This window comes from Sceloporus undulatus, chromosome 1 (assembly GCF_019175285.1).
Source record: "Sceloporus undulatus isolate JIND9_A2432 ecotype Alabama chromosome 1, SceUnd_v1.1, whole genome shotgun sequence".
NCBI classification, from domain to species: Eukaryota; Metazoa; Chordata; class Lepidosauria; order Squamata; family Phrynosomatidae; genus Sceloporus; species Sceloporus undulatus.
Window position 1 is genome coordinate 405,182 of NC_056522.1, and position 19,640 is coordinate 424,821.

Genomic DNA, 19,640 nt, shown 5'->3' on the forward strand with positions numbered 1-19,640 from the left:
TTCCTGGAGCTTGCATCCATTGCTCCATTGTCCTGTTATTCTCTGGAGCAGCAGAAACAAGCTTGCTCCCTCCTCAATATGGCATCCCTTCAAAATTTAAACAGGGCTATCATATCACCTCTTAACCTTCTCTTTCTCCAGGCTAACATCCCATCCCCTAAGTCGTTCCCAAAGGGCTCATGGTTTCCAGACCTTGTCACCACCATTTTAGTCGCCCTCCTTTGGACACATGGCTCCAATTTCTCAATGTCCTTTTTGAATTGTGGCGCCCAGAACTGGACACAATATCCAGGTGGGGCCTGACCAGAGCAGAATAGACTGGCACTATGACTTCCCTTGATCTAGACACTATACAGTGGTGCCTCGGTTACGAAAGTAATTCGTTCCGCGGCCGCTTTCGTAACCCGAAAAGCCTTCGTAAGCCGAATTGCCATAGGCGCTAATGGGGAAAAGCCGCGATTCCGTGCAAAAAAGCAGAAAAAAGCACCAAAAGTTTTTTTTCGTAACCCAAAAAAAAACATTCGTAACCTGGAACAATAATTCCCTATGGGATTTTTTCGTATCCCAAAAATTTCGTAACCTGGTATTTTCGTATCCCGAGGTACCACTGTACTTCTATGATGCAGCCTAGAATCTCATTGGCCTTGTTAGCTGCCGCATCACACTGTTGATTCACGTTCAACTCATGACTCCCAGATCCTTCACACATAGTTTCATTCAGCCAGGTGTCCCCCATAATCCATATCTGTGCATCCTATATCGGGTGCATAAAGATGACTTCACCTTAGTCCAGGGACATTCATGTGATTGTCCAGCCATTGGAGACTTGCAGTCATTCTTCCTCCTGGGAACATCACCATAATCCCAAACTACCCCATTGGTATGTTTGGCCTATAAAAGTGCCTCCCAAAATGCACAAATTTGTGTCTCGGTTAGGCAGGCACCTTGCCTGTATCCCCTGACTCTTCAGCATCGCTGGATCACACAAGAAGCTGCTGAGCCATTTCGCTCCACAGTGTCACCCTTTGCAACAAAAACCACTATCTGCTACCAGATTATATCGCTAGTTCTGCTAGGCGTGAATGAGTGTGCGTTTTTGGTGTGGAAGTTGGTTTCTCTTTTGCTGTTACACATAAAACTACGTTTGGACCTTGCATTCTGGAGTTCTGCTTCTCAGAACCATTATACACAAGCTTGACCTCTGCTTTTAGTTGCCCAACCCACCCCTAAGCAGCTTTAAGTGAGCTGATAAAATTCCCCCTATAAATATGGGTGTGGTCCCCTCTGGGATCCTGGCATTTTGGGTAACAACAGGTGCTTTCTTGGGGAAATGTGTTCAGAGAGTTTCCCCTTACTTTCCTCTGAGGCTGAGAGAGTGGGACTTGCCCAAGATCGCCCAGTGGGTTTTCTATGGCCGGCAAAGGGATTCAAGCCCTGTCGCCCCAGAACAGCATGTCCAAGGCTCAACCACAACACCAGCTGGTTCTCGGCTGTGGACCACCTTCCCCTTAAAGACTCAGAAGATTGCAACCCAGCAACCAGTGAAAATGTGGCTTTTCTTAAGCCTTTGTGTCACATTGGGTATCACACTCAGGAGGGAGCAAGCTTGTTTTCTGCTGCTCGCAGAGAACAGAACATGGAACAATGGATTCAAGCTACAGGAAAACAGATTCCACCTCGACAGTAAGTGCTGCTCAACAGTGGAAGACACTGCCTGGAGACTGTGGCTGAGTCCTCCCTCTTTGGAGGTCTTTAAAGGGAGGCGGGGTGCCATGGGTCCATGGGGTGCCTTTGTGGAGAGTTCCCTGCATGGCAGAAGAAGGGGTTGGGCTGGAGCAGGCGCTTCTTGGGTCTCTTTCAATTCTGTGATTTGTGGCGCAACCATTTTACACAGATCCCCATGTGTCCAGGGTTTGAAACCTAACCCTTACCTTAATGTTTTAACACTGGTTCTAAGCTGCTTGTTTACACTTGTCCCGTTGTTTACATGCTTTTAGTCAGTGGAAATTAATATTGCTATTATTTTAACTGTTTTAAAGGCAGCCTCTATGGGTTTTCAGCTGACTTTGTTGTTCAGGGTCTGGAGATCTTTGACGCAGGTGAGGTGCAAAATCTTTTGCGAAATAAAACAGCCGAAATGGAGAGGTGGAAGTGGCTCTCTTGGCTGTGTGCCATGGAGCCCGCCTCTGGATGCGGATCATGCGCGTGCGAACTTGGGCTGGGGGGTTTATGGTGGGGGCAGAGAGGAAACCAATGGGGAGCAGATCCGGGAGGGGAGAGCACCCCCCCACTGGCCTCACATGCAAACGGGCAAAGATGCTGCCTATCTGAATGCATTTGGTGCATTAGAATACACAGCACTGGAGGTGTCCATGCGCAATGCCAAAGAAGGGGCTCTGTGCGCACTTCCATTGTTCACTTTAGGAGAAGCCCAGCATAAGCCAATGTGGACAGCCACATGCCTGCATTGCAAGCCGGGCGCTGGTTTTGGGGGGTTATTCTGGGTTGGGTTTTCGCCTTACAGTTCTCTTTCCCTGAACTTTCTCTCCCCTTTGTCCTGAGCCAGCCTACTTGAAGAATCATAGATTTGGAAGAGACCTCAAGGGCCACCCAGTCCAACCCTTTTCTCTGCCATGCAGGAACCTCCATCAAAGCATCCGGACAGCTCGCGTTTAAGGACCTGCAGAGAAGGAGACGCCACCAAAATCTCTGAGGAAGGAGTGTGTTCACTGTCAAACAGTCCTGACTGTTAGGAAGTTCCTCCTAAGATTTAGGTGGAATCTCTTTTTCCTGTACTTTCCATCCATTGTTTCTGTGTTTTATTTCTCGGGAGCAGCAGAAAACAGCTGCTCCCTCCTCAATATGACATCCTCAAGGTTTAACCTATCACCTCTTAACCTTCTCTTCTCCAGGCTAAACAAACCCAGTTCCCCTGATCCGCTCGATCTTTTTTCCAGGCCATTGTTTGTCCATGGGATCCCCAGCCCTCTTCGCCAACATTGCATTTCAAATTAGCCGCTTTCCTTTTTATCCACTTTCCTCACCATCCAGTGCTCACATCTGTGGGGAATATCAGGGCTTGGTCAGTGCCAGTTGTATATCTGGCTCTTTAGGATCTTCTTGTCTCGTTCTTGGTGGCTGCCCCTTCCCATTCCTAGCCTTCTTCGATTTCGGACTGCAGTCTCCGTTCCAATCAATGTTTGATCAAAGGTACAGAACTTGTTTACTACTTTCCGATTTCCTCATTGTGACATGACAGCTGTGTTGAAATATTTGAAGGAATGCCATACCGAGGAGTGGAGGAGCTGGTTTTCTGCTGCTCCAGAAAATGGGACCCAGAACAATGGATGAAAGCTCCTTGGGAGGCTGTTTTTAAGCAAAGGCTGGATGGCAATCCACACCGGGAGGGCCTGGATTGGTGTCTTCTGCATGGCAGAATGGACTGGACTGGATGGCCTCCGGTGGTCTCTTCCAAGTCTCCGATTCTAAAAGTAGGTGGCATGATATGATAGCCATTTTAATATTTGAAGGGTGTCACACTTGATGGAGCAAGCTTCTTTTCTGCTGCTCCAGAGAATAGGACACAGAGTCCAATGGATGGAAGCTCCAGGAAAGAGAGATTCCACTCAACATTAGAAGGAACTTCCTGAGAGTAAAGGGCTGTTTGAGAGAGGAACACATTCCTTTGTAGTCTCCTTCTTTGGAGGTTTTTAAAGAGGCTGGATGGCCATATGTCAATGGGAGATGCTTTGATTGTGAGTTCCGGCATGGCAGAATCGGGTTGGACTGGGTGGCCCCTGGAGTATCCTCACAACTCAACTCAGCCAGGTGTCCCCCATAATCCTCTATCTGGTGCATTTTATTTTTCCTCCTCCCAAAGTCAGTACCTACATTTCTCTGTGTTGAATTCATTTTGTTAGCCTTGGCCGCTTTCTTAGTCTATCAGGTCATTGAATCTGATCCTGTCCTCTGGAGTATAGCTATTCCCCCTAATTTGGTGTATCTGCAAATTTGACAAGTATGCCCCCCAATCCTGTCATCCAAGTTATTGATAAGAATGTTGAACAGTACTGGGCCAAGGACAGAGCCTCACTGGACCCCCACTGGCACTTCTCTCCAGGATGAAAAGGAGCCATTGCTGACCACCCTTTGGGATCAGCCGGTCAACCAATTACAGATCCATTTAAGAGTTACTTTGTCAGCCCACATTTTACAAGCTTCTTTCCAAGAATGTCATGGGAACTTTGTCAAAGGCTACTGAAATCAAGATCTACTACATCCACAGCATTCCCTTCATCTACCAAGATGGTCACTTTATAACAATAAAAGAGCCTTGGGCCCTGTGCAAAATGCCCCCCCCCCCAACCCTGGGCTCTGTCGACCATTTCTGTTTTTGCTCCAGGCCCATTGGAGCAAATGCAGTGCGGTTTGGGGCGGAGGTCCTGGCTCAAGAGTCCTTGCAGCCTTGCCCTCCTCTGTCCAGACTGGAAACCACAGCTCCCTTGGCTCCCGATCCCAATCTCTCCCACGCTGGTCTCCTCTAGGCCTAGTTGTCACTGTGGTAAGTTCCTTGAGGATGGGGACCATTGTGCTGCCCTAGTTCTGCAAAGCAGCATCTCCGCTCACTGGTTGCCTGGCATCCCAACCCAAGGTGCAAAGAGCCTCTGGCCTCACCGAAGGGATCCGGTCAGCAAACCGTGAATGGTGAATGGTGGCAAGGTGGGCGCTCTGGGCTTTCCCAGGCCCCACGCAGACTCTCCCACAGCAGTTACTGGAAATGGGACCCCCACCACCATTGCAGAGAGAAGGTGGGTGGAGTTGTGTGACTTTCCTCTTGTTCTCTGGACTCCATGGATGGAGGGGGACGCTTGTGCCCTCTCACCTCTTCAGAAAACGGGGAATGCTGGAGAATGGCAGAGCTGTTCAGAACGGAGGGCAGTTAATAGATTAGAAAGCTCATAGAAATCATAAAAAATAGAGTTGGAAGAGACCCCAAGAAGGGCCCTGATCCAGTCCAAGCCCCTTCTTCTGCCATGCAGAAACTCTCCATCAAAGCATCCCCATTGACAGATGGCATCCAGCCTCTGCTTAAAGGCAAGCCTCCAAAGAAGGAGAACTCCACCACAATCTCCGAGGAAGGAGTGTGTCCCACGTCCAACAACTCTTACTGTCAAAGGTTGCTCCTATGTTGAGCTGGATTCTCTTTTCCGGAGCTTGCACCCACTGTCTCCATGTTGTCCTATTCCCTGCAGCAGCAAAAACAAGCTTGTTCCCTCCTCAATATGGCCTCCTTCAAATATTAAACAGGCCTCCTTCTTGAACTGTTTTTGCCCAGAACTGGACACAATCTTATTCCAGGTGGGGTCTGACCAAGAGAATAGAGGGGCAACTATGACTTCCCTGATCTTGTCCGTTTCCTGTAGATAAGAGCCCCACATCCTGGAGTTTAAGTTTATAAGATGCCTGCAACTTAGGTAGAAGAAATGAAATGCATCGATATTATATATATTATTATTATAGTAACCTTATTTATAAAGCGGTACATACAACTTTTTAATTGGAGGGTTCCCTGCCCGAGGATTACAACTAAAAAGAAACGACAACAAAAGGAGAAGAAGGAGTGGTGGAGGGGAAGAAGGGGATGAGGGCCAGCAGTTCCCCTCTACCCCCCCGAGCCTGGACCAGGGGAGAGGACTGGAGGGGAGGCTGGGCTTCTTAATGGGTGGTTCATCTCTTCCAGGAGACCGTTGGAGCTAGCCGCTGCCTCTCTAGTAGGATAATACATATAAAATACATAGCAAACAGGAAGATTCAGTAAAATATAGGACCACGAGGGACCCCTGGCTTAAGGAGACTCTTTTAGTGTGAAAGGGATCCTGGAGTCCAAGTGGAGCACAAGTTGAACATGAGACAACAGTGCAATGCGGCAGCTAACAAGGCCAATGCTTTTTTCTCTGTCAGGGATGCTTTGACTGTGAGTTCCTGCATGGCAGAAGGGGTTGGACTGGAATGACCTTTGGGGTCTCTTCCGATTCCAGGGTTATATGAGAGAACCCTGAAGAGGGCGTGGACAGGGAATGTTATCTTGAGCTGGGGGCAAGCTGTTTTCTGCTGCTCCAGAAGTAGGACCCAGTGGAGGGCCGGAGTCCAAGTGGAGCAGAGAGGAGCCTCTCAACATTTCTGCCCCATTTGGCCAGTTTGACCTAGGATTGGGACTCATGGGCTTGGACTGGCAGCTCCCATCAGACTAGATTGGCCATCTCTGGGAGCTTTGCGGTGTTGTTCCTTCCAACTCGGCTGGGGCTGATGGGAGATCCAGTCCAGCCAGGGCTGAGGCTGTTTGCTGCCGGGATGCCCATCCCTGTCTTGGGGCCAGTCCTGGCTGCAAGGGGGGCTGGTGATGGAGCCTTTCTTTCGGCCGGGTCCTCCATTTGGGGCTGGTCCGGGTGCGAATCCTGGGAGGAGGCTGCCCTTGGGGCGGGTCTCCTCCCTCCCTCTTTCGCGCTGCTGGGGCTGGCCCTTGAAGAGGGGGCTTCCGTGGAGCATGTGCAGAGGATGCAGCGAGGGCTCCGGGGCTGATGGGAGTTATAGTCCTCAGCCGCCGGGCAAGGAGGCCCTGGTCCCTCGGAGGGAGGGAGCTGAGCCCAGAGGGGGGACTCTTGTGCCTGGGAACCTGCCTGGCTGCCTGGGTCCGCCCCCGCCCCGAGGAGTCCGCCCGCCTTCTTGCCAGGCACTGCTCCGGCCGGACTACTGTACAGTACTGCCTCTCCCCCCGGGAGCCATGGACCTCCGTCTGCGGAGCTCGCCGGAAGAGGAGCGCGCCTTCCTGGAGAGCGTGGCCCCCCCCGGATCCCCTCGGCAGGTCAGCCTCCCTCCGCCGGCTCTCCTGGGGCTGACTGGGGCGTTCTGGGGGGGCCCGCGTCGTGCTCCAGCCCTCTCTTCTTTCTCCCCGCTTTCTCCTCCGTGCCAGGCGGGGCCATGGCCTCTCCCTCCGCCGAGGACCCCCAGGAAGACCAGGACAGGAGCAGAGGAGGCCGGGGAGGCAGCATGGGGGGGCCGCCATCGTCCCCGACCCCTGCTAGCGAGGCCGACGGCAGCTGCCCCGCCTGCCCAAGTCCCCCAGGTGAGCCCCGCCAAGGCCGGCGGAGGGTGGGGGCAGGGCTCGGTCGGGGGTGCCCAGCCAAGCCCCCTTTCCCTCCTCCCTCCCTCCTTCTTCCTTCCTCCCTTCCTTCGCCCCAGAGATGCCAGCCTGATCCGGGACGCCGTCAAGCGCAGCCAGTTCTTGCGTTGCCTGGGCGATGGGCAGACCAAGCCGCTGGTGGAGAGCTTCACCCCCAAGAGTGCCAGTCCCGGAGCGGTGGTGGTGGCCGAGGGCCGGAGGCCAGGCCATGTACATCGTGGCCGTGAAGCAAGGAGGAGGGGCCCCTCCTAGATGCCTCGGGGGTCGGGGGGGTCTGTGTGTTGCTCCTTGTGGGGCTTCTTCATAGCGGAGGGGGCCTTCCCAGCTCACTGCTCAGGCCCCTGGGCCGGGGGCCCAGCTGCAGCTCCTTCGCTTGCGGGAGGCCCTTAGCTTTAGAGCTTAGGCTTGGCTTAGGCTTAGCAGCAGGGGTTCGCTTTAGTCAAAGCCGGGGCGCAAAGAGTTTGCAAATCAAACCTTCCAATAGAGTGAAAAGAAGACGCAAAAGCTCAGCCTGAAAGGAAACAGGATCCGTCCCCCTCCATGCCTCCCCCTAAAAAAACCAGGGTACTGTCTGGAGGGATGGAGGGGAAGACCCGGAAACTTAGTCCCTGAAGTTTCCTGAGTGGGAACGCTGTGGATTTCCTGCGCGGGCAGCAGGTTGAACTAGATGACCCCTGGGATCCTTCCAAAGGGCAATGGGGGACCCCTTCCTTTGGTTGGGGAGGCCCTTGAAGAGGGGCGGAAGGAGCTAAAGGAACAAGGGGTGCCCTATTGTGCCAGCCTGGCCACACAATGGGATGCAAGGTCATCTAAAGACCATCTAGTCCAACTCAATTGCTGACGTGCCCCCAGAGGGGTGGGCATCCACCCTAGCCTCTCCGCTAAAAGGCAACCCAAATTGGCAGACCCCCTTGGGCCAGCAAAGAGCTGCAATGGGATCACCTAGAAGTACCCAGCGCTGGGTGGGCCACTGCCAACCGTCTGTCTGTCTTTCCTTGGCAGAGGGGGAGCTGCAGGTGACGCAGAAGGGGCGCCAGTTTGCGCACGGCTGATGCCGGGCGACGTCTTTGGGAGCTGGCCGTGCTGTACAACTGCGCGTCGCGCGCGCGGCCACGTCACAGGTGAGGAGGCCAACGCATGTCCATGCCTTGCGCACCTATGTTCTCTGTGTTTAGTGTATACATGCAAGGCTGCCATGCAGGAAATCCCAATCAAAGCATCCCCGACAGATGGTCATCCAGCCTCTGTTTAAAGACCCCCAAGGAGGGAGACTCCACTTCACTCCGAGGAAGGAGTTTGTTCCACTGTCGAACAGCCCTTACTCTCAGGAAGTTCCTCCTAATGTTGAGCTGGAATCTCTTTTTCTGGAGCTTGCATCCATTGCTCCATTGTGTCTTATTCTCTGGAGCAGCAGAAAACAAGCTTGCTCCCTCCTCAATATGGCATCCCTTCAAAGATTTAAACAGGGCTATCATATCACCTCTTAACCTTCTCTTCTCCAGGCTAAACATCCCCAGCTCCCTAAGTCGTTCCTCAAAGGGCTTCATGGTTTCCAGACCTTTCACCATTTTAGTCGCCCTCCTTTGGACACATGGCTCCAATTTCTCAATGTCCTTTTTGAATTGTGGCGCCCAGAACTGGACACAATATTCCAGGTGGGGCCTGACCAGAGCAGAATAGACTGGCACTATGACTTCCCTTGATCTAGACACTATACAGTGGTGCCTCGGGTTACGAAAGTAATTCGTTCCGCGGCCGCTTTCGTAACCCGAAAAGCCTTCGTAAGCCGAATTGCCATAGGCGCTAATGGGGAAAAGCCGCGATTCCGTGCAAAAAAGCCGAAAAAAGCACCAAAAGTTTTTTTCGTAACCCGAAAAAACATTCGTAACCTGGAACAATAATTCCCTATGGGATTTTTTCGTATCCCAAAAATTTCGTAACCTGGGTATTTCGTATCCCGAGGTACCACTGTACTTCTATTGATGCAGCCTAGAATCTCATTGGCCTTGTTAGCTGCCGCATCACACTGTTGATTCACGTTCAACTCATGGACTCCCAGATCCCTTTCACACATAGTTTCATTCAGCCAGGTGTCCCCCATAATCCTATATCTGTGCATCCTATATCTGTGCATAAAGATGACTTCCATCCTTAGTCCAGGGACATTCATGGTGATTGTCCAGCCATTGGAGACTTGCAGTTCCATTCTTCCCTCCTGGGAACATCACCATAATCCCAAAACTGCCCATTGGTATGTTTTGGCCTATAAAAGTGCCTCCCAAAATGCCACCAATTTTGTCTCGGTTAGGCAGGCACCTTGCCTGTATCTCCCTTGACTCTTCAGCATCGCTGGATCCACAAGAAGCTGCTGAGCCATTTCGCTCCACAGTGTCACCCTTTGCAAAACTAAAAACCACTATCTGCTACCAGATTTTATATCGCTAGTTCTGCTATGCGTGAATGAGTGTGCGTTTTTGGTGTGGAAGTTGGTTTCTCTTTTGCTGTTACACATAAAACTACGTTTGGACCTTGCATTCTGGAGTTCTGCTTCTCAGAACCATTATACACAAGCTTGACCTCTGCTTTTAGTTGCCCAAACCCCTTAAGCAGCTTTAAGTGAGCTGATAAAATTCCCCCTATTAAATATTGGTTGTGGGTCCCTCTGGGATCCTGGCATTTTGGGTAACAACAGGGCTTTCTTGGGGAAATGTGTTCAGAGAGGTTTCCCCTTACTTTCCTCTGAGGCTGAGAGAGTGGGACTTGCCCAAGATCGCCCAGTGGGTTTCTATGGCCGGGCAAAGGGATTCAAGCCCTGGTCCCCAGAACAGCAGTCCAAGGCTCAAACCACAACACCAGCTGGTTCTCGGCTGTGGACCACCTTCCCCTTAAAGACTCAGAAGATGCAACCCAGCAACCAGTGAAAATGTGGCTTTTCTTTAAGCCTTTGTGTCACATTGGGTATCACACTCAGGAGGGAGCAAGCTTGTTTTCTGCTGCTCCAGAGAACAGAACATGGAACAATGGATTCAAGCTACAGGAAAACAGATTCCACCTCGACAGTAAGTGCTGCTCAACAGTGGAAGACACTGCCTAGGAGACTGTGGCTGAGTCTCCCTCTTTGGAGGTCTTTAAAGGGAGGCGGGGTGGCCATGGGTCCATGGGGGTGCCTTGATGGAGAGTTCCTGCATGGCAGAAGAAGGGGGTTGGGCTGGAGCAGGGCCCTTCTTGGGTCTCTTTCAATTCTGTGATTTGTGGGCCAACCGATTTTACACAGATCCCCATGTGTCCATGGTTTGAAACCTAACCCTTACCTTAAATGGTTTTAACTGGTTCTAAGCTGCCTTGTTTACACTTGTCCCGTTGTTTACATGCTTTTAGTCAGTGTAAATTATTATTGCTATTATTTTTACTGTTTTAAGGCAGCCTTCTATGGGTTGTTCAGCTGACTTTGTTGTTCAGGGTCTGGAGATCTTTTGACGCAGGTGAGGTGCAAAATCTTTTGCGAAATAAAACAGCCGAAATGGAGAGGTGGAAGTGGCTCTCTTGGCTGTTGCCATGGAGCCGCCTCTGGATGCGGATCATGCGCGTGCGAACGTGTCTGGGGGGGGGGTTTATGGGGGGCAGAGAGGAAACCAATGGGGAGCAGATGCCGGGAGGGGAGAGCACCCCCCCCCACTGGCCTCACATGCAAACGGGCAAAGATGCTGCCTATCTGAATGCATTTGGGTGCATTAGAATACACAGCACTGGAGTGTCCATGCGCAATGCCAAAGAAGGGGCTCTGTGCGCACTTCCATTGTTCACTTTAGGAGAAGCCCAGCATAAGCCAATGTGGACAGCCACATGCACTGCATTGCAAGCCAGGCGCTGGGTTTTGGGGGGTTATTCTGGGTTGGGTTTTCGCCTTACAGTTCTCTTTCCCTGAACTTTCTCCCCTTTGTCCTGATGCCAGCCTACTTGAAGAATCATAGATTTGGAAGAGACCTCAAGGGCCACCCAGTCCAACCCTTTTCTGCCATGCAGGAACTCTCCATCAAAGCATCCTGGACAGCCTCCGTTTAAGGACCTGCAGAGAAGGAGACGCCACCAAAATCTCTGAGGAAGGAGTGTGTTCCACTGTCAAACAGTCCTGACTGTTAGGAAGTTCCTCCTAAGATTTAGGTGGAATCTCTTTTCCTGTACTTTCCATCCATTGTTCTGTGTTTTATTCTCTGGAGCAGCAGAAAACAAGCTTGCTCCCTCCTCAATATGACATCCCTTCAAGGGTTAACCTATCACCTCTTAACCTTCTCTTCTCCAGGCTAAACAAACCCAGTTCCCCTGATCCGCTCGATCTGTTCCAGGGCCCATTTGTTTGTCCATGGGATCCCCAGCCCTCTTCTCCAACATTGCATTTCAAATTAGCCGCTTTCCTTTTTATCCACTTTCCTCACCATCCAGTGCTCACATCTGTGGGGAATATCAGGGCTTGGTCAGTGCCAGTTGTATATCTTTGCTCTTTAGGATCTTCTTGTCTCGTTCTTTGGTGGCTGCCCTTCCCATTCCTAGCCTTCTTCTGATTTCTGGACTGCAGTCTCCGTTCCAATCAATGTTTGATCAAAGGTACAGGAACTTGTTTACTACTTCGATTTCCTCATTGTGACATGACAGCTGTGTTGAAATATTTGAAGGAATGCCATACCGAGGATGGAGGAGCTTGTTTTCTGCTGCTCCAGAAAATGGGACCCAGAACAATGGATGCAAGCTCCTTTGGAGGCTGTTTTTAAGCCAAGGCTGGATGGCCATCCACACCGGGAGGGCCTGGATTGTGTCTTCTGCATGGCAGAATGGGACTGGACTGGATGGCCTCCGGTGGTCTCTTCCAAGTCTCCGATTCTAAAAGTAGGTTGGCATGATATGATAGCCATTTTAATATTTGAAGGGTGTCACATTGATGGAGCAAGCTTCTTTTCTGCTGCTCCAGAGAATAGGACACAGAGTCTCAATGGATGGAAGCTCCAGGAAAAGAGATTCCATCTCAACATTAGAAGGAACTTCCTGAGAGTAAGGGCTGTTTGAGAGAGGAACACATTCCTTTGTAGTCTCCTTCTTTGGAGGTTTTTAAACAGAGGCTGGATGGCCATATGTCAATGGGGATGCTTTGATTGTGAGTTCCTGCATGGCAGAATCGGGTTGGACTGGGTGGCCCCTGGAGTATCCTCCAACTCAACTCAGCCAGGTGTCCCCCATAATCCTCTATCTGTGCATTTTATTTTTCCTCCCAAAGTGCAGTACCTTACATTTCTCTGTGTTGAATTTCATTTTGTTAGCCTTGGCCCAGCTTTCTAGTCTATTCAGGTCATTTTGAATCTTGATCCTGTCCTCTGGAGTATTAGCTATTCCCCCTAATTTGGTGTCATCTGCAAATTTGACAAGTATGCCCCCAATTCTGTCATCCAAGTTATTGATAAAGATGTTGAACAGTACTGGGCCCAGGACAGAGCCTCACTGGACACCCCACTGGTCACTTCTCTCCAGGATGAAAAGGAGCCATTGCTGACCACCCTTTGGGATCAGCCGGTCAACCAATTACAGATCCATTTAAGAGTTACTTTGTCTAGCCCACATTTTACAAGCTTCTTTCCAAGAATGTCATGGGGAACTTTGTCAAAGGCCTTACTGAAATCAAGATCTACTACATCCACAGCATTCCCTTCATCTACCAAGATGGTCACTTTATTAACAAATAAAAGAGCCTTGGGCCCTGTGCAAAATGCCCCCCCCCCAACCCTGGGCTCTGTCGACCATTTCTGTTTTTGCTCCAGGCCCATTGGAGCAAATGCAGTGCGGTTTGGGGCGGAGGTCCTGGCTCAAGAGTCCTTGCAGCCTTGCCCTCCTCTTTCCAGACTGGAAACCACAGCTCCCTTGGCTCCCGATCCCAATCTCTCCCACGCTGGTCTCCTCTAGGCCTAGTTGTCACTTGGTAAGTTCCTTGAGGATGGGGACCATTGTGCTGCCCTAGTTCTGCAAAGCAGCATCTCCGCTCCTGTTGCCTGGCATCCCAACCCAAAGGTGCAAAGAGCCTCTGGCCTCACCGAAGGGGATCCGGTCAGCAAACCGTGAATGGTGATGGTGGCAAGGTGGGCCTCTGGGCTTTTCCCAGGCCCCACGCAGACTCTCCCACAGCAGTTACTGGAAGATGGGACCCCCACCACCATTGCAGAGAGAAAGGTGGGTGGAGTTTGTGTGACTTTCCTTGTTCTCTGGACTCCAATGGATGGAGGGGGACGCTTTGCCCTCTTCACCTCTTCAGAAAACGAGGGAATGCTGGAGAATGGCAGAGCTGTTCAGAAACGGAGGGCAGTTAATAGATTAGAAAGCTCATAGAATCATAGAAAAATAGAGTTGGAAGAGACCCCAAGAAGGGCCCTGATCCAGTCCAAGCCCCTTCTTCTGCCATGCAGGAACTCTCCATCAAAGCATCCCCATTGACAGATGGCCATCCAGCCTCTGCTTAAAGGCAGCCTCCAAAGAAGGAGACTCCACCACAATCTCCGAGGAAGGAGTGTGTCCCACTGTCCAACAACTCTTACTGTCAAGAGGTTGCTCCTAATGTTGAGCTGGATTCTCTTTTCCTGGAGCTTGCACCCACTGCTCCATTGTGTCCTATTCCCTGCAGCAGCAGAAAACAAGCTTGTTCCCTCCTCAATATGGCCTCCCTTCAAATATTTAAACAGGCCTCCTTCTTGAACTGTTTTGCCCAGAACTGGACACAATCTTATTCCAGGTGGGGTCTGACCAGAGCAGAATAGAGGGGCACTATGACTTCCCTTGATCTTGTCCGTTTCCTGTAGATAAGAGCCCCACATCCTGGAGTTTAAGTTTATAAGATGCTGCACTTAGGTAGAAAAGAATGAAATGCATCGATTATTATTATTATTATTATTATTATTATTAACCTTTATTTATAAAGCTGTACATACAATCTTTTTAATTGGAGGGTTCCCTGCCCTCAGGATTACAACCTAAAAAGAAACGACACAAAAGGAGAAGAAGGGAGTGGTGGAGGGGAAGAAGGGGATGAGGGCCAGCAGTTCCTCTCTACCCCCGAGGCCTGGACCAGGGGAGAGGGACTGGAGGGAGGGCTGGGCTTCTTAATGGGTGGTTCATCTTCTTCCAGGGAGACCTGTTGGAGCTAGCCTGCCTCTCTAGTAGGATAATACATATAAAATACATAGCAATACAGGAAATGATTCAGTAAAATATAGGACCACGAGGGACCCCTGGCTTAAGGAGACTCTTTTAGGTGTGAAAGGGATCCTGGAGTCCAAGTGGAGCACAAGTTGAACATGAGACAACAGTGCAATGCGGCAGCTAACAAGGCCAATGCTTTTTTCTCTGTCAGGGATGCTTTGACTGTGAGTTCCTGCATGGCAGAAGGGGGTTGGACTGGATGACCTTTGGGGTCTCTTCCGATTCCAGGGTTCTATTGAGAGACCCTGAAGAGGGGCTAGGACAGGGAATGTTATCTTGAGCTGGGGGCAAGCTGGTTTTCTGCTGCTCCAGAGAGTAGGACCCAGTGGAGGGCCCTGGAGTCCAAGTGGAGCAAGAGAGAGCCCTCTCAACATTTCTTGCCCCATTTGGCCAGTTTGACCTAGGATTGGGACTCATGGGCTTGGACTGCAGCTCCCATCAGGACTGATGGCCATCTCTGGGGAGCTTTGCTGGTGTGTTCCTTCCAACTCGGCTGGGGCTGATGGGAGATCCAGTCCAGCCAGGGCTGAGGCTGCTTTGCTGCCGGGATGCCCTCCCTGTCTTGGGGCCAGTCCTGGGCTGCAAGGGGGGCTGGTGATGGGAGCCTTTCTTCGGCCGGGTCCTCCATTTGGGGCTGGTCCTGGGTGCGAATCCTGGGGAGGAGGCTGCCCTTGGGGCGGGTCTCCCTCCCTCCCTCTTTCGCTGCTGGGGGCTGGCCCTTGGAAGAGGGGGCTTCCGTGGAGCATGTGCAGAGGATAGCAGCGAGGGCTCCGGGGCTGATGGGAGTTATAGTCCTCTAGCCGCCGGGCAAGGAGGGCCCTGGTCCTCGGGAGGGAGGGAGCTGAGCCCAGAGGGGGGACTCTTGTTGCCTGGGAACCTGCCTGGCTGCCTGGGTCCGCCCCCCGCCCCGAGGAGTCCCGCCCGCCTTCTTGCCAGGCAGCTGCTCCGGCCGGACTACTGTACAGTACTTGCCTCTCCCCCCGGGAGCCATGGACCTCCGTCTGCGGGAGCTGCGCCTGGAAGAGGAGCGCGCCTTCCTGGAGAGCGTGGCCCTCCCCCGGAGCCCCTCGGCAGGTCAGGCCTCCCTCCGCCGGCTCTCCTGGGGCTGACTGGGGCGTCTGGGGGGGCCCCGTCTGGCTGCCAGCCCCTTTCTTCTTCTCCCGCTTTCTCTCCGCTGCCAGGCGGGGGCCATGGCGAGCCTCCTCCGGCCGAGGACCCCCAGGAAGACCAGGAGCAGGAGCAGGAGGCCGGGAGGGGCATCTGGGGGGGCGCCATCGTCCCCGAGCCCCTGCTGACGGAGGCCGACTGGCAGCTGCCCTGCCTGCCCAAGTCCCCCAGGTGAGCCCCGCCAAGGCCGGCGGAGGGTGGGGGCAGGGGCTCGGTCGGGGGGTGCCCAGCCAGCCCCTCTTTCCCTCCCTCCCTCCCTCCTTCCTTCCTTCCTTCCTTCCTTCGCCCCAGAGATGCCAGCCTGATCCTGGACGCCGTCAAGCGCAGCCAGTTCTTGCGTTGCCTGGGCGATGGGCAGAACCAGCCGCTGGTGGAGAGCTTCACCCCCGAAGAGTGCCAGTCCGGAGCGGTGGTGGTGGCCGAGGGCCAGGAGGGCCAGGCCATGTACATCGTGGCCGGTGAGAGCAAGGAGGGAGGGGCCCCTCCTAGATGCCCTCGGGGGTCGGGGGGGTCTGTGTGTTGCTCTTGGGGGGCTTCTCTAGCGGGAGGGGCCTTTCCCAGCTCCTGCTCAGGCCCTGGGCCGGGGGCCCAGCTGCAGCTCCCTTCGCTTGCGGGATGCCTTAGCTTTAGGCTTAGGCTTAGGCTTAGGCTTAGCAGCAGGGTTCGCTTTAGTCAAAGCCTGGGGCGCAAAGAGTTTGCAAATCAGAACCTTCCAATAGAGTGAAAAGAAGGCGCAAAAGCTCAGCCTGAAAGGAAACAGGATCCGTCCCCCTCCATGCCTCCCCCTAAAAACCAGGGATACTGTCTGGAGGGATGGAGGGGAAGACCCTGAAACTTAGTCCTGAAGTTTCCTGAGTGGGAACGCTGTGGATTTCCTGCGCTGGCAGCAGGTTGAACTAGATGACCCCTGGGATCCCTTCCAAAGGCAATGGGGGACCCCCTTCCTTTGGTTGGGGAGCCCTTGAAGAGGGGCTGGAAGGAGCTAAAGGAACAGGGTGCCCATATTGTGCCAGCCTGGCCACACAATGGGATGCAAGGTCCTCTAAAGACCATCTAGTCCAACTCCATTGCTGACGTGCCCCCAGAGGGGTGGGCATCCACCCTAGCCTCTCCGCTAAAAGGCACCCAAATTGGCAGACCCCTTGGGCCAGCAAAGAGGCTGCATGGGATCACCATAGAATGACCCAGCGCTGGGTGGGCCACTGCCAACCTGTCTGTCTGTCTTTCCTTGGCAGAGGGGGAGCTGCAGGTGACGCAGAAGGGGCGCCAGTTGCGCACGCTGATGCCGGGCGACGTCTTTGGGGAGCTGGCCGTGCTGTACAACTGCCGGCGCACGGCCACCGTCACAGGTGAGGAGGCCACGCATGTCCATGCCTGCGCACCTATGTGTCTCTGTGTTTGTGTATACATGCAGCTGCTTGAGAGGAACAATAAGTAGTGCCTATTATTGTGATGATGATGATGATGATGATGATGATGATGATGATGATGATGATGATTTCTTACCTGCCTCTCCTCATGGATCCAGGCAGGGAGCAACAGCAGACTGACAGACACGCGGCATCAGTTAAAAACACAACTTTGGTGAAAAACACACATCAGTTTACAAGAACAAACAAGACACAAACATATTGAAACAATCCACATTCAAAATTCATCATTTGAAATTTGCAATTTAAATGGTACCCAAAGTCAGCCAAATCGCCCAAATGCCTAAAAGCCCTCCATCTCCTCTCCCTCCTCCATCAGCAGCAACCCCTCAATAGCTGTCACGGGCATAACTTGTTGTTGTTGTTGTTGTTGTTGTTGTTGTGTGCCTTCAAGTCATTTCCAGTGAATGGTAAGCCTAACTCACATTCTCTCAGCCTCCTCAGGGGAAGGCACTGGCAAACCTCCTCTGAACAAGTCTTGCCAAGAAAACCTCAGGGTCACCATGAGCTGGAAACAACTTGAAGGCACAGAAAAGACACATAAGACAACCCTATCCTGGGGTTTTCTCGGCAATATTTGTTCAGAGGAGGTTTGCTATTGCCTTCCCCTGAGGCTGAGAGAGTGTGACTTGCCCAGTGGGTTTCTTGACCAAGGAGGGAATCGAATTCTGATCTCCAGAGTCACATTCCAGCTCTCAGACACTATGCCCCACACCTGACGCCTGTTACCTGAGTTGGCAGCCTCTTCAGTCTGCCAGTTTCCTTGGCACTAGTTTGGGCGTTGCAAGGTGCTCTTCTGCTGCTCCTGAGTTGGCGCATGCCCACCCTACACTTGCTGCTTTCCACCCTAGAACCCAGCTGGCCCCCTGAGTCAGATGGCGATGGTGGTGATGGGGAGTGTTTGGGGCTGGGGCTGCTCTGGGTGGGTGGGCAACAGGATGGGCCCCTTGGAGCCACGTGGCATCTTAGCAAATTGATCTTTCACAATTATGCCAACACACCAGACGTCTGGAGGGGGCCCTAGAAACAAACAAAGTTATTGCAGCCGAGGCATTTGTGCCCACAGCACTTGTTAGTGTTTATGCGCGCAGCATTTCTTTGTTGATTTTCCTGTGAAAGGCGAAGATGGCTGCCCCTCAGGAATTTTATGCAATAATTTAACCATGCAACTCATAACATTCAACGGCTGCCATGCGCTTCCAAATGCCTAAAATAATTAGGCTGGGAACCTGAGAGGAAACTCTGGTCCTGGGCTTTTGCACATTGCTCCATGGGCCTATACCCCCAAAGTGCCCCTCTGCCAGGGCTCCTGTGACCACTGGCCCAAGGGGCACAAAGGCTCTTTCTGTCAATGGCGAGCCTGGGAAGAGGTGGGGGGCAGCCGAGCGGCTGGCATTTCCTCCCTGCCTGTTGCCACTCAGGGCTTTTGCAAGTCTTTCTGGATGCTGGGGTTGCAATGGGGCATCCTTGGCACTGTTGCCATGGGGATGGTACAGTTGCATTGCCGGCTGAAGACAGTGGCCTCCCTCCATCTTCCTCCTCCTCCTGCCCCCAGCCCCTTTCCAGAGGGGTCCCTATTTCCCATAGGTGGAGGGCGTGGGGCATTTGCCCCTCTGGCTGCCACAACGGCCCCTTGGGCTCCTGCGCTTTGTGCTTTCTGAAATGCTGCCGGGCTTCCTTTCGTTTCCGAGGCACCAATGCGTCAATCACGATGTGCGTTTCGGAAAGTTAATGGCAGGAGTGCGGCCCACGCGGAGCCGAGCGTGTGGCAAATTGCCGTTCCATTCTGAAAGCCTCCCGCGCCTGCATTTATGAGATGGAAACGTGACAGTTGGGCTTTGTGCGAAGGGGGGGGGGGGGAGAAAGAGGCTCCCCTCAAGAAACAAGCCTTTCCCGCCTTCCCTGGCAGGAGGGGGCCTCCGGCTCACTTGGCAACCGCAGGTGGGCTCCCAGGTGGGCTCTGAGCCCCTTCCTGGCCCAGCCTGGCAGTGAGGAACTGGGGGTCCCAACTTGTTGGGTACCTTTTGCAACTTATGACCACCCAATGGCAAACCTTTCATGGGTTTCCCTGGCAAATCATGTGCAGAGAGTGGTTGCTAGTATTGCCTTCCTCTGAGGCTGAGTGTGAATTGCCAGAGAGTTTCCATAGTCAAGAAGAGGGGGACCCCAGTATTATTGTCCAGCACTCCAACCAATTTGCCTCACTGGGTATTGTCCCCAAATAACCCCCCAATAACCCCCCTGACTGACTCCTCTCTCCAGCGCTGACGCCGGTGCAGCTGTGGGCCATTGACCGCCAGGCGTACCGCACCATCATCACCGAGAATGCCAAGCGGAAGCGCGCCGAGGTGCTGGCGGGCCTGCGGGGGTGAGTGACCAGGTGCATGTGCACGCCAGGGGGGCGCCAGGGATCCTTTTTTAGGAGTCCAGTAGGAGCAGAGTCATGGATGGTCTTGATCCTGGTGGGAGACAAGAAGACAGGAATAAGTGCCACCAAGAAATGTAACTTGTGAATGGGGGTCATAGTTTTCTGTTTCATAAGGAAGACCCCCTCCCTTGCCTCTGGTTGCCAGGGTGGGAGATGATGATGATGATGATGATGATGATGATGATGATGATGATGATGATGA

General features: G+C 52.7%; 1 protein-coding gene across 6 annotated transcripts in view; it reads left to right on the top strand.

Moving 5' to 3' along the window:
• Positions 1–19,640, top strand: part of LOC121919531 (cGMP-dependent protein kinase 1-like) — a 46,068-nt gene that overhangs the window by 5,753 nt on the left and 20,675 nt on the right. For 2 of the 6 annotated variants that reach the window (XR_006101497.1, XM_042446221.1), the window contains exons 1-5: positions 14,341–15,487; positions 15,595–15,751; positions 15,872–16,038; positions 16,816–16,929; positions 19,273–19,378. Coding sequence is in view for 5 of the 6 variants with exons in the window: in XM_042446221.1 (XP_042302155.1) it covers positions 15,403–15,487; positions 15,595–15,751; positions 15,872–16,038; positions 16,816–16,929; positions 19,273–19,378 (629 nt within the window). In the remaining variant the exon portion in view is untranslated. Of the gene's footprint in view, positions 1–11,861; positions 12,062–14,340; positions 15,488–15,594; positions 15,752–15,871; positions 16,039–16,815; positions 16,930–19,272; positions 19,379–19,640 lie in introns of those variants that run through there. The other 4 variants (XM_042446219.1, XM_042446218.1, XM_042446222.1 and 1 more) reach the window with 4 other exon arrangements.